General features: G+C 45.1%; 1 protein-coding gene across 1 annotated transcript in view; it reads left to right on the forward strand.

Moving 5' to 3' along the window:
• LOC133365152 (uncharacterized) overlaps positions 1 to 12,371 on the forward strand; it is a 45,937-nt gene that overhangs the window by 17,625 nt on the left and 15,941 nt on the right. The window contains exons 9-13 of the mRNA XM_061586624.1: positions 3,051 to 3,167; positions 3,392 to 3,522; positions 6,519 to 6,733; positions 8,620 to 8,697; positions 11,211 to 11,298. Of these exons, the coding sequence (XP_061442608.1) occupies positions 3,051 to 3,167; positions 3,392 to 3,522; positions 6,519 to 6,733; positions 8,620 to 8,697; positions 11,211 to 11,298 (629 nt within the window). The remainder of the gene's footprint in view (positions 1 to 3,050; positions 3,168 to 3,391; positions 3,523 to 6,518; positions 6,734 to 8,619; positions 8,698 to 11,210; positions 11,299 to 12,371) is intronic.

Below are 12,371 nucleotides of genomic sequence, written 5' to 3' on the forward strand. Positions count from 1 at the left end.
GGACTACAACTTCCATCAGCCCCAGTCAGCATAGCCAATAGCCAGGAATGAGGGGAGTTGTCGTCCAGAACATCTGGAGGAGATGTTACATATGTGTCTATTGGGGACTCTTGTGTATGAACCTGCCACCCATTCATCCCTTTAAATATGCCTCCTAGAGGAAAGAGGGATCTTTTGCTAGAGATGAACCATTTGCTTCCCTGGAATGTGCCTGAGCAGTGTATATATAACTCCAAGAATGTAGATCCAGACTAGGCTAAAGCAAAGCTTTCTTTTATTGAAAGAGAAGAGAAGAGTAGAGCTATAAAGTCATTGGGTGTGTGGCAGCATTAATTATTAATATGCTAATCCATTCATAACTCTAGGTAATAGCCCTATGCTATGAGGAGAAAATGAAGAGGCGTGAAAGCTCCCTTGCTCCCAGTGATTATAGTTATAGGTGGCATAAACGCTTATGCATGGCTCAGGATTGAGCATCCAGTGTTTTGAATATTATGGGGGAGCTCTGTCCAAGGCAGGAATGGAATTCTGTGCCTCCCAGGTTTACACTGAGGCAACAGATTTTCCTTCCAGGCTTGTGATCCAGTGTTGCGTTCTTGGGAGCGTAGATAAAAGTTGCAGCTCAGACTGCCATCTTATGTCTCCAACGCTGCTCATAAATACTCTTTTTCCTCCAAAAATGAACATGTCAAAAGGGAGGGTTTTATTTGACATCACAAGGGGTGATCTATATATTGCTGACACTGAAAAAAAGATTTCTCCTTTCTAACACTATCTTAAGGAATGGGATTTCTTTTGCCAAGCATAAGGGAAATCTGCCAAGGAGGCAAGATAAAGTTCCTGTATTATGTCCCTTGGGAGTTGCCAAATTTTTAAATTTGAGGATTATTGCAACTCATGGCTGCATGCATGTCTTTACAATAATCTGGAAGGCTCAAGGGGACAGGAAAATAAGGAGAAGGGGGGCAGTAGTCAGGGTGCCTTTAGGGTTGCCAAATCTCAGGCTCCAAGTGAACCACATGCTGGTCTGCCATGGGCACACCCTTACAAGCACCATGTTGGCTACTCCTGCAGTAGGCCTTTCACTTCTATGACTTAGGCCTTATATGCACTATAGATTTAAAGCCCTATTATACTGCTTTAAATAGTCACAGCTTCTCCGCAATAATTCTGGGAACTGTAGTTTGTTAAGGGTGCTGAGAGTTGTTAGGAGACTTGTATTCCCTAACCAGGGAATTCCAGGCAGCTACAATTCTCAGAGTGGTTTAAGAATCAATCCCTCTTCCGATGGAACCTTAGGAATTGTAGCTCAGTGAGGGCAATAGGGGTGTCTTAAAAACTCTCAGCACCCTTCACAAACTACAGTTCCCAGGATTCTGTGGAAGAAACCATGACTGTTTCAAATGGTATAATGCTGCTTTAAATCTATGGTGCAATGGGGTCTTGCTCTCAAATATTTAATCTTTTAAGCCAGCATCATTCCTTGGCCATCCTCAAGGCTATTTTTACTCAAGAGAACTAGTCAGATTGCCCAAGTACACTTTCCTGTCAGACACAAGGAAATCCCCTGCCAGCCTTTTCAGTTTGAGGAAGGAAACAGCTAAGAACTTGCACAAGCCCTGCTAGGAATGTATTTTGCAGCCAGCTCTTCACTCGCAGGTTTCACAATAACTCCTTAGCCTTTTGACATGTTTTGAGACTGTACATCGAATGTATACACAGAGAAGGGGGTGGGAAGCAGCATCACAACAGTGGGCTCTGCCCCTTTGACCTCTACACATTCATTTTAAAGTTGAAAAGACACTTAGACACAACAGTAGACATCTCTTCTCTGTGAGTTTGGGACCTTGCTTTTCCAGGATTCTGAGCATTGCAGTTAATTAACTCAGTCACAGTCAGAGCAGGAGGTGGGGTGCTATCACTCACTGCTATTGTGAGGGGGAAGGGCAGGGGACACACTGGGTTGGAAATGGAGAGAGATGCATACGCATTTGTACCCCCCTGCCACCCCCTCCTTGCCCCACACGATCCTGGAGATGTGTAACACCACAGCAGCTGGGAGGGCGGCACAGTGGCAGCACCCCATGTCACATACTGTGACTGCTTTAATTATTGCTTTCCTTGCATTATTTTTTCTTTTCGTTTTTTAAATAGTGAAATAATCCTCTAGCTCTATTTCTCTATGAAACTTAAAAGAAAAAATAACTATGACTTTTTTCACCGGCTGTTCGTGGTCTTTTTACTTTTAAAACAGCTCTTTTGTGCAGAACTGCACTTGTGTAAAAGAGTTGTGTAAAAAACAAATATTGCCCTTTCAGGTACAGCAGGATGGGGGGGAAGGGAGAGGAAAGGAAGCAGCAGCCTTTTCATATGAGGAACTCCAAATCCTTGCCTGGCTTGGAGCAAATGCACATATTTATTTATTTATTGCCTGTTCTTTTGTGCAAATTTGGCATATTGAAAAACTTAGTTTTTTTTAAAAAAAGGTGTCCATACACAGGTAAACAAAGGCTTGCATCCCATGCTGTGACAGCAGAGTTCTGCTGGCCCAACAGGACTTCCATTTCCTTCCCCCCCCCACATGCCCCCCAAACCTGCTCTGGAGGGTCTCCCAACCTTCTGGAATTGATTTTGAGTGTGCATAGGTTTGTGAAGGGAACAGGATAGGAAGTTCTGTTGCACACACAGAAGTCCCTTGTAGCAGGGCAGCTGCAGCATTGAACACAACCCTCATACCTCTGTGCAAGCCCACAGTGGACCTCAGCTTTCTCGAACCTCTGGTGGGCAGGCGGAGAAGTACTTATCGAGGGGAAGAGATAACAACACACAGCACAAATACATCCCATCAAGCACCACATATTGGAGGAGAAAAGATGAAGACTGTGCTGGATATTATACAGTGGTACATTAATGTAGTGAAACTCAGATGTACAATTATATATCAGCTATATATAAAGTATACAATGGGCAGCTATTAGTTGGGGGGGCTTAGACATGACAATACTCATCTGTCTGCCCAGACTTAACTATTAACCTACCTTCTCCCTGAGATGTGGCAACCTCTTGAGCATCACCATGGAGACAAAAGCAGAGAGTCAGGGGCTTCAACGTGCTACTGTCAAGATCTTTGCGTTTTCTGGAGAAGATGAGCAGCCCTGTGCTAATCTGTGAGTATGGGGTGGGCCTGAATGGAGATCAAGCAGATTCCCAGAGAATGCAAAGGAAGCGCAGTGCCTCCTCTTCTGGGAAGGTGTAGCCCCTAAATATTTGGTACCGGGGCAAAGTCACCTGTGTTCAGGCCTCAGCCTAATTAATTCTGCTTTTTAAAATGTGTTTAGATATTCTCTAAATGCTGCAGTGATTTGTTCATTGCTGCTTTTTCCCTGTACAGCTTTTCTCCTCTTTACCAGGCTTCGTCTACTGTGCCCCTTCCTGCTGACGCAGGGTTCCTCTCCTGGATCCTGAAGCATTTGTTGGAAGAAAGTGCCCTCACATTCTTGCTTTTGTGCCTGACCCTTCCAGGTACTTGTCTACATGGCCTTCCTGACCCTAAGGCAGAATGGCATCTACGTCCTATCAAGGATTCCACATTTTATAGTGGCAGCTTGTAATCAGGACACTCAAGGAAGGTCTTATTGACAGGATGGAGTGTGACTCTTAGAGCCTTTCAGAATATGTGACTGCCTTGTTAAACCCCTGTGTGACAGTATCACATTAGGACATCTGCACATCCCATCCACTCCCTCCCTTGGAACTCTAGAGTGAAAAGTGAAGCCACTCTTTGGGTGCCACCTACCTACACTAATAAAAGCAACCTGTATTAACAACAGGGTGTTTTTAATGCCCCCCCTCCAATGTTTATGGAATTTTCACCTGAGGAAAATCTACCAGAGATTTACCATTCAGTTGATATTTGAAGAGAGTAGCAAAAACATTTTTCTTTCACCAGGTGTTCATGTTTTAGGCCGCTACTTTTGGATGTTGTTATTGATAGGTGTTTAATGTTTAAGCAGTCTTCCCCAACCTGATGCCCTCCAGAAGTTTTGGATTGTTAACTCCCATAACCCCCAGCCAGCATGACTAAAGGTCAGGGATTATGGAAGTCGTAGTCCAAAACATCTGGAGGGTAGCAAGTGAGGAAAGCTGGCTTATAGGGTGTTTTTTTGGTTTCAAAATGCTTTTGATTATCTTCTACGTTATTGATAGCTACTTTGCGCAGCTGGTGGTGGACATAAGGATATAAGTAAAAATGACCAATAAGATAACAGTAATAAAATTGGTGGCAAAGGGAATACAGAGGACAGTTATTGCATAGTTCCAATTGCATGAATGCAGGAGTCATACAGCATGAGAGCGCACAGCTTCTAGAGCAGGCCTGGATAACCTTTTTCACCCCAAGGGCTACATTCACTTCTGGGCAAACTTCTGAGGGCCACATGCCAGTGGTGGGCAGGGCCAGAGACAAAAGTGGGCAAAGGAGTTGATTTTACCTTTGTACAATAGGCTAGTTTCTACAGACTGGAAGGTACTTCTGGAAGCATCATGGGCTCCTACTAGACACAATTTGTAATATTGCTAATAACGAGCAAAACAACTCCTTCCCCACACCATATAATCCATTTCAGGCAGTACTGTTATAAGATGGGTGTTAATGGACAGTAGGGGTTAATGAGGACAGAAAGACTGCTTAAAGTTGGTCCAATTTTGCTGGCCAAGTCTGGTCTGACACAGGTTATTTTTGTCCATAGGGACTAAATGGTTAAGGGCCGTGAACAATAAATGAATTATTTATTTATTTTTTAAAAACTTCATTCCTTGGACACTGTCTGCTCCCCCCTGCCACTGCAGAAGACACCTCCCCCTTGCTCCAAACAAGAGGGGAGGACTTTTGCTGAAGTGCTGGAGCACCTTTCAGGCATGCCAAAGGCAGGCATCTGCCCATAAAGCACATGACAGATGCCAAAGGAGGCTCAGGGTGGAACTACCAGGAAGAAGAGGGAATAACTGTTACGACTCCTGTTTCCTCGCACTGCCGCTGCTGACGACACCCTTACTCTGAACGAGAGGAGAGGGCTTTTTGTGAAGCAAAAAGAAGCAAGGCTGCAAGGAAAGGCTACTTTCCCCCTTCCTTCCTGGCAGCCAGCCTGCCTGCCTTTCTTGCCTCCTGATTCACTGCCATCTCCTTTAAAAAATTATTCTTACTTGTGAGGCCGCCCAGATCTCTCCTTCGGCCCAGACGGAGCCAAGGAACAGTGAGGAAGCTCAGGACTTGCTCACACACACCCATCTCTGAGGCTAAGAGCGTGTGCCAGTGTTCCCCCTCTCTTCCACCTACACTCTGCCCCCTCAATCTCTCTCTCCAAGATGCTGCGGCAGTTGAGGGTTCCCCCCTCCCATGTGCCTGAATGCCTACATGACTGCAGATGCTTGCAGGAGGAGCAGGAATGTGTTTGTGCACATGCATTGATCTGTCTTCTGCTCCCCTCTCATTCCCCAAGTGCACACTCACCAAGCCATCGGTTCTGATAATCATCCCAAGGCCTAAAAGCACTAATCCCCCTACTCAATCTATCCACCCTTTTATTTTCACAATCTAGCATCCCCACCACTACCACATTGCTTTATTATTATTATTGTTGTTGTTGTTGTTGTTGTTTGTTGTTGTTGTTGTTGTTGTTATTAGCATCATCATCATCATCTCAGCAGGTTGGCTGAGGCTGGGGTCCACATACGGCAGCTGAAATGAATTTAATTATTACTGCATTTATATCCCACCTTTCCTCCAAGTTGCTCATGGCGGTGCACATAGTCACCTTTCCATTTTCTCCTTACACCAACCCTGTGAGATAGGTCAGGCTGAGAGACTGTGTCTGGCCCAAGGTCACCCAGTGGGCTTCATGGCTGGGTGGGGATTTGAACCTGGATCTTAGTCCAACACTGTAACCCACTGGTGTTGGGAGACAGGACTGTACATCTTCAGACTGGGGGGGCGGAGGGGGATACCAATTTGATTGGACCTTTGCACTAAGGCAACACCTCCCTGTCTGCAGGAAGCTTTTTATAGAAAGGGATATTTGGAGATGTGATTTTGCCACACACCATTTTTTCAATTAACAGAGGCTAAAATTACAATTAGCATTGGGGGGGGGAAGGGTCATTAATTTGTTTTAGCTTATAAAGAGGGTCCCATACTCATAAAGGTTTGGAACCACTGCTTTAGAGGAAACTCTGGTTTTATTACCAGACAAGGCTGTCAATCTCAGCAGCTACAGCTGGAGAGTGGCAGGTACTGGTTTAATCTGGAAGCAAAATCTCTGTAGAGTGCTACTAGTTTTGATGGAAAGAGTTATGCTACCTTCATGCAACTCTATCAGAGAAAAATGGAGACTAATTGGCTTGCCTTCTCAACTCTGTTCATGTCAAGTGGTGACTACTGCTCTACAGGCCAACCAAGAAACCCAGGCGTTACAAAGAGAGGCCTGCTTGTAGCCTGGCTGAGAGTTTTGTGTTCTTTTTAGATGCCTCTGGAGAAGAGATACTGTCTGCCCTCTCACTGACTGAACAAGTGAGGGCTGTAGCAAAGAGAGTTGCACCAACCTATTGGGATCCCATTCAAGAGGCTCAGAAGCGAAGAGCGGTGATAGGAGAGCTGAGAGCCCAGCTCTCCTTCAGCAGTTGGACAGAGCAGGAGAGCATGATCAGCCAGCTGGGGAGAATGATAAAAGAGCTACAGGTAATGTGGTTAAAGTATGTTGATATGAATTCTGCATAGTAACCACCTGGCTGTGCAAATAATGTGCCAGAAATCAGACAGAATTGAAAGGCTGCATTTTAAGTACAGCAGTTAAACCTAGAATCTCCCAGGCATTCAGCATAAGAATAAAAGTGAAACACAACTCCCCCCCCCCGAGCCTTGCTGGATCAGGCCAACAGGCCATCTAGTCCAGCATCATGCCTCCCACAGGGGCCATCTTTATGCCTCCAGGGATCTCATAGTAAGCAATAGCACTGTCCTGAAAATGAAATGAAAAGCGATTTTAAATAATTTTGTTTCTTTAAATTAGGTTAGAACATATGAACTAGCATCCTGGATCAGATGACTTCTGTTTCCAGAGGGCTTAATCTTCTGGGAAGCTCTTCAGAAAAGAACTGAAGGCAGAACTCCCCTGTTGTTTGTTCCCAGCTGCCTCTACGCATGAAACTTTTATTTAGCTGCCATTGTCATTCAGATGTTACATTTTATTGCACAGGAGTCTTCCAAGGCATTACATGAAGTGCTTTTGGGAAAGTTCTTATCTGGTTTTAAAAGTTTAAGGTGTCTCTCATCATCTCGTATATCTTCGAAGGTACACATATGTGCAGATGTGCATTTGTGTAGATCTGGAGATATAGCATAACCACTGAGTAGCAGGGATGGAATGATCTGTCAATTTCGGTTATCTCAGTTTCTAATTTTCCTCATCTTAAATTCGGGTCTCCACATTTCTGCAGCAATTTGATTAAACAAAATCCTCATGAAAATTCTCCAGCATGTTAGCACAAATGTCTCCTAATAAATACATTTGTGTGTGCAGTTTTGACTATCATACATACTTTTTGCACACAATTTATCCTAATGTAATACAACTTTGTATGTTATTTTCACCAATATGTCCATTTTGTGCACACTTTCCTCTAATACATGCATTTTGGCATTCATTGGTTTGCAAACTGCATTGCAAAATTCTATTAAGTGCGAATTTCAGAAGATGGCTGTGTTTCAGTTCTCAGACTATATCAGAAAGTGTGAATTTGATAAAGTTGGCTTTAAATGCAAACTTAATTGAATATCTTCCCCATCCCCACTGGTTAGACTAAACAGTAGGTTAAAAATGTTTCAGAGTTGGGTGAGCTAATAAAATTACGTATAGTGGACACCTTGTGTTGTTACCTTTAAAGTTTCCAACGGTTCAGAATATGGGGTTTTTTTTTTCACATGACAGAGCATAGGCAAAATGTAAAATACAGTGGCCTGCCCAGCAACAGGAACAGAACAGTTTGTTTCTTCATGCTGCAAGAGATTTCATATAGGATGGGGACTGGTAGAAGCCTACTTGTGTGTGTATGTGTCCTTGTTCAAAGGATGCTGGCGGGGGAGAAATGTGCCATGCAACTATACCCTCTACTCTGCCTTACATGCCTACATCAACACTACATACATCTATAAAGGTTGCTGTGTGGTATATGTGGCTTTTTCATGTGCCCTGCTTTCAGTCTGCGACTAAACAAATAAGCAAAAAATGCTACATCTCTGTGCTTCTCAGTCTGCTCTAGGGAAAGCTATCTTTAGTTGCTACCAGTTTCCTTGAACATCTGCAGCTAAACAAAAAAAACCCTGAGGCTGGATTGGTAGTGAAACTCACATACTAAATAGAATGAACCAGTTGTCCACTGAGATGATAAATGCATAGATTCTTTCTGAATGGCCATGGAAACTAGTGGCACCTGGAAGCTGTGCAGACGGTGACCATTTGCATAGCTTTGCTTGCTAAACATTTGCCAGGCATAGCAGGGTGGGGTGGAGGACTACAAGAAACATGCCCACAAGTACAAACTATCTTGAGCTGAACTGTTTTCAAGGTTCTGAAAAGCCAAAGCTGGGGGAAAAAGAAAGAGACCTCTGCATATGAAATGAAGGACACTTGTCTTGAAGCCAGGGTAAGTACAAGATCTACAGATTCTCAGGCCCATCCTGTGACTTCAAGGAAACAAATGTTTTACTGTAGTAGTACACAATGTAGAAGTAAGCCCTGTCCATTCTTCACGGTGGAACAGTCAGGGACCCAAAGATCTGAAAAAGTACCCCCATTCTGTTTAGTCGCAATTAACTCTTGAGGTGCACTATCCCTTTCATTGATAGCTAGTATAGCACAGTGGGGAAGAGAGCCTGGCTGGGAGTCCAAAGTCTATGAGTTCAAATCCCCGCTCAGGTCTCCTGGGTGTAAAGGGCCAGCTAAAGATCACCCCCACAGTGAGTGGCTCAGGGGTACGTGCCCTGCCACCTGTGCAGCCGTGGGCAAGCTGGGCCAAGGAAGTGATTAATGCCTCTTTACGAGAGGGAGTGGTCCCTGGCTGTCTGAAAGAGGCGGCAGTGAGACCACTCCTGAAAAAACCTTCCTTGGACCCAGAGGATGTCAGCAGCTACAGACCAGTAGCCAATGTTCCGTTCCTGGGCAAGATCCTGGAACGTGTGGTTGCTGACCAGCTCCAGGCGCTATTGGATGAAACCGATTATCTAGATCCATTTCAATCGGGGTTCAGGCCTGGTTTTGGCACTGAGACTGCCTTGGTCGCCCTGTTTGATGACCTATGTCGGGAGAGAGACAGAGGGAGTGTAACTCTGTTGATTCTCCTTGACCTCTCAGCAGCTTTTGATACCATTGACCATGGTATCCTTCTGGAGAGGCTTGCGGAATTGGGAGTTGGAGGCACTGCTTGGCAGTGGTTCCGCTCCTACTTAGCGGGTCGTCTCCAGAAGATAGTGCTTGGGGAACATTGCTCAACACCGTGGGTTCTCCAATGTGGGGTCCCGCAGGGTTCGGTTCTGTCTCCCATGCTTTTTAACATTTATATGAAGCCGCTGGGGGCGGTCATCAGGAGTTTTGGAGTGCGTTGTCATCAGTATGCTGATGACACGCAGCTCTACTTCTCCTTTACATCTTCTTCAGGTGAGGCAGTCGACGTGCTGAACCGTTGCCTGGCTGCGACAATGGACTGGATGAGAACTAACAAACTGAGACTCAATCCTGACAAGACTGAGATGCTGTTGGTGGATGGTTTCTCTGATCGGATGGTGGATATATACCCTGTCCTGGATGGGGTTACACTCCCCCTAAAGGAACAGGTGCGTAGTCTGGGAGTCATCTTAGACTCTTCCCTCACACTTGAGGCTCATGTAGCCTCGGTGGCCCGGAATGCGTTCTACCAACTTCGGTTGGTAGCCCAGCTACGTCCCTATCTGAGTAAGGAGGACCTCTCATCAGTGGTACATGCTATGGTAACCTCGCGTCTGGACTACTGCAATGCGCTTTACGTAGGGCTACCTTTGAAGACGATTCGGAAGCTACAGCTAGTGCAAAATGCGGCAGCCAGACTGCTAACAAGAACTAAGCGGTCTGAGCATATAACACCTGTGCTAGCCCGTTTGCACTGGCTTCCAATATGCTTCCGGGCCAGATTCAAAGTGTTGGTACTTACCTATAAAGCCTTATACGGCGCGGGACCACGATATCTGTCGGAACGCCTCTCCCGATATGAACCGGCCCGTACACTACGGTCTACTACGAAGGCCCTCCTCCGGGTTCCGACTCATAGGGAAGCCCGGAGAGTGGTGACAAGATCTAGGGCCTTCTCAGTGGTGGCCCCCGAACTATGGAATGGTCTGCCCGAGGAGGTGCGCCTGGCGCTGACACTATCATCTTTTCGGCGCCAGGTTAAAACCTTTCTCTTCTCTGAGGCATTTTAATTCCTGTTAATTGTAAATTATTATATTTTGATTTTAGACTGTACAGTTTTGTGTACAGTTTTGTGTTATTTTTATTGTATTTTTAATGTTCACCGCCCAGAGAGCTGTTGCTAGTCAGGCGGTATATAAGCTTAATTAAATAAAAATAAATAAATAATAGTCCCAAGAAGCCCCCCAGCTGGCAGTTGCGGACAAGGAAGGGGCTGGCTAGTGCGGCTGTGGCAAGCTGAGAAGGAGGACTAGCCTCAGAGAGAGGCAGTTTTAAACCCCCTGTGAATACCGCTTACCATGAAAACCCTATTCATAGGGTCGCCATAAGTCGGGATTGACTTGCAGGCAGTTGATTTCCATTTTCATCCCTTTCATTTATAAAAATCCTGGTTTCACCTGGTTTATTGTTTTAGGAATGATAAAAATAAGCAGCATTACATGAAGTTCTGTGTGTGTGTGTGCGCACATGTGCATGCGTGCGTACGTGTGTGGGAAAGAGAGAGATAGAAGGAACTTTGCATATATCTTCAGATACAGAATATCTGCCAATCTGCAATCCTAGTTGAACAAAGCAGGGAACCTGCTAGTATCCCAAAATTTCCATAACAGTCTGTCCCAGCCTGTGTATGGAGGAGGTTCAAGGTGGAGAGAGTTCTGTTAAAAGACAAGTATTGCCACACTGGTATTTTGAATCATTTGCCTGTGTTCTCCTTAGGGCCAGATCCTGTCGGAGATGGATGATGGAGATGAACTTGTAAACCAGCAAAGCCAAGATAATACACATCAGGACAAAGAAACATCAGGTTTGAAAACAATTCAGGGCCAAAATTACTCTCTACCCATCCATGTGGGTTTCAGAAGATTTTGTTGACATTCAAATATTAGACAGCTTGGTAAATACAGTATGAATGAATGAATGAATGAATCTTTATTTTTACCCCGCCCTTTTTCCAAAACTGGAACTCAGGGCGGCTTACAAATAAAAACTACACATAGGTAAAAAACATACAAAAATATACAATTAAAATAGAATGAAACTATTCGTAACATTAAAACCATGAAACATACACTTAAGATACTTAGACAATTTAAAACATTAAGAATAGGACCATAGAACAATACAACAGACCTTAGGAGGCCCTATCTTAAACATCTCCTAGTCCAAAAGCCTGTCGGAATAAAAAAGTCTTTGTCTGCCGATGAAAGGATATAAAGGAAGGGGCCATTTGTGCTGCCCTAGGAAGAGAGTTCCAGAACCTGGGGGCAGCCACCAAGAAGGCCCTATCTCGCGTCCCCACCAATCGCGCTTGCGAAGGTGTTGGGACTGAGAGAAGGGCCTCTCCTGAGGATCTCAACGCACGGGCAGGCTCATATGGGGAGATACGGTCCGACAAATAGCCTGGACCTAGGCCATATAGAGCTTTATAGGTCAAAACCAGCACTTTGAATTGTAACCGGAAACAAACTGGCAGCCAGTGGAGCTGTCGTAACAAGGGGGTTGTATGGTCCCTGTAACCAGCCCCAGTTAGCACTCTGGCTGCAGCTCTTTGTACCAGTTTAAGTTTCCGAACAGTCTTCAAAGGCAGCCCCACGTAGAGCGTGTTACAGTAACTAAACGGGATGTAACTAAAGCATGCATCACTGTAGTCAAATCAGGCGTCTCCAGGAACGGGCACAGCTGGCGCACCAGTCTTAGCTGGGCAAAAGCACTCCTGGCCACTGCAGAGACCTGGGCCTCCAAGTTCAAAGCTGAGTCCAGGAGCACACCCAAACTGCGAACCTGTGTCTTCAGGGGGAGTGTAACACCATCCAGCACTGGCTGAATCCCTATACCCTGATTTGCCTTTTGACTAACCAGGAGCACCTCTGTCTTATC

This window comes from Rhineura floridana, chromosome 1, assembly GCF_030035675.1.
Source record: "Rhineura floridana isolate rRhiFlo1 chromosome 1, rRhiFlo1.hap2, whole genome shotgun sequence".
NCBI classification, from domain to species: Eukaryota; Metazoa; Chordata; class Lepidosauria; order Squamata; family Rhineuridae; genus Rhineura; species Rhineura floridana.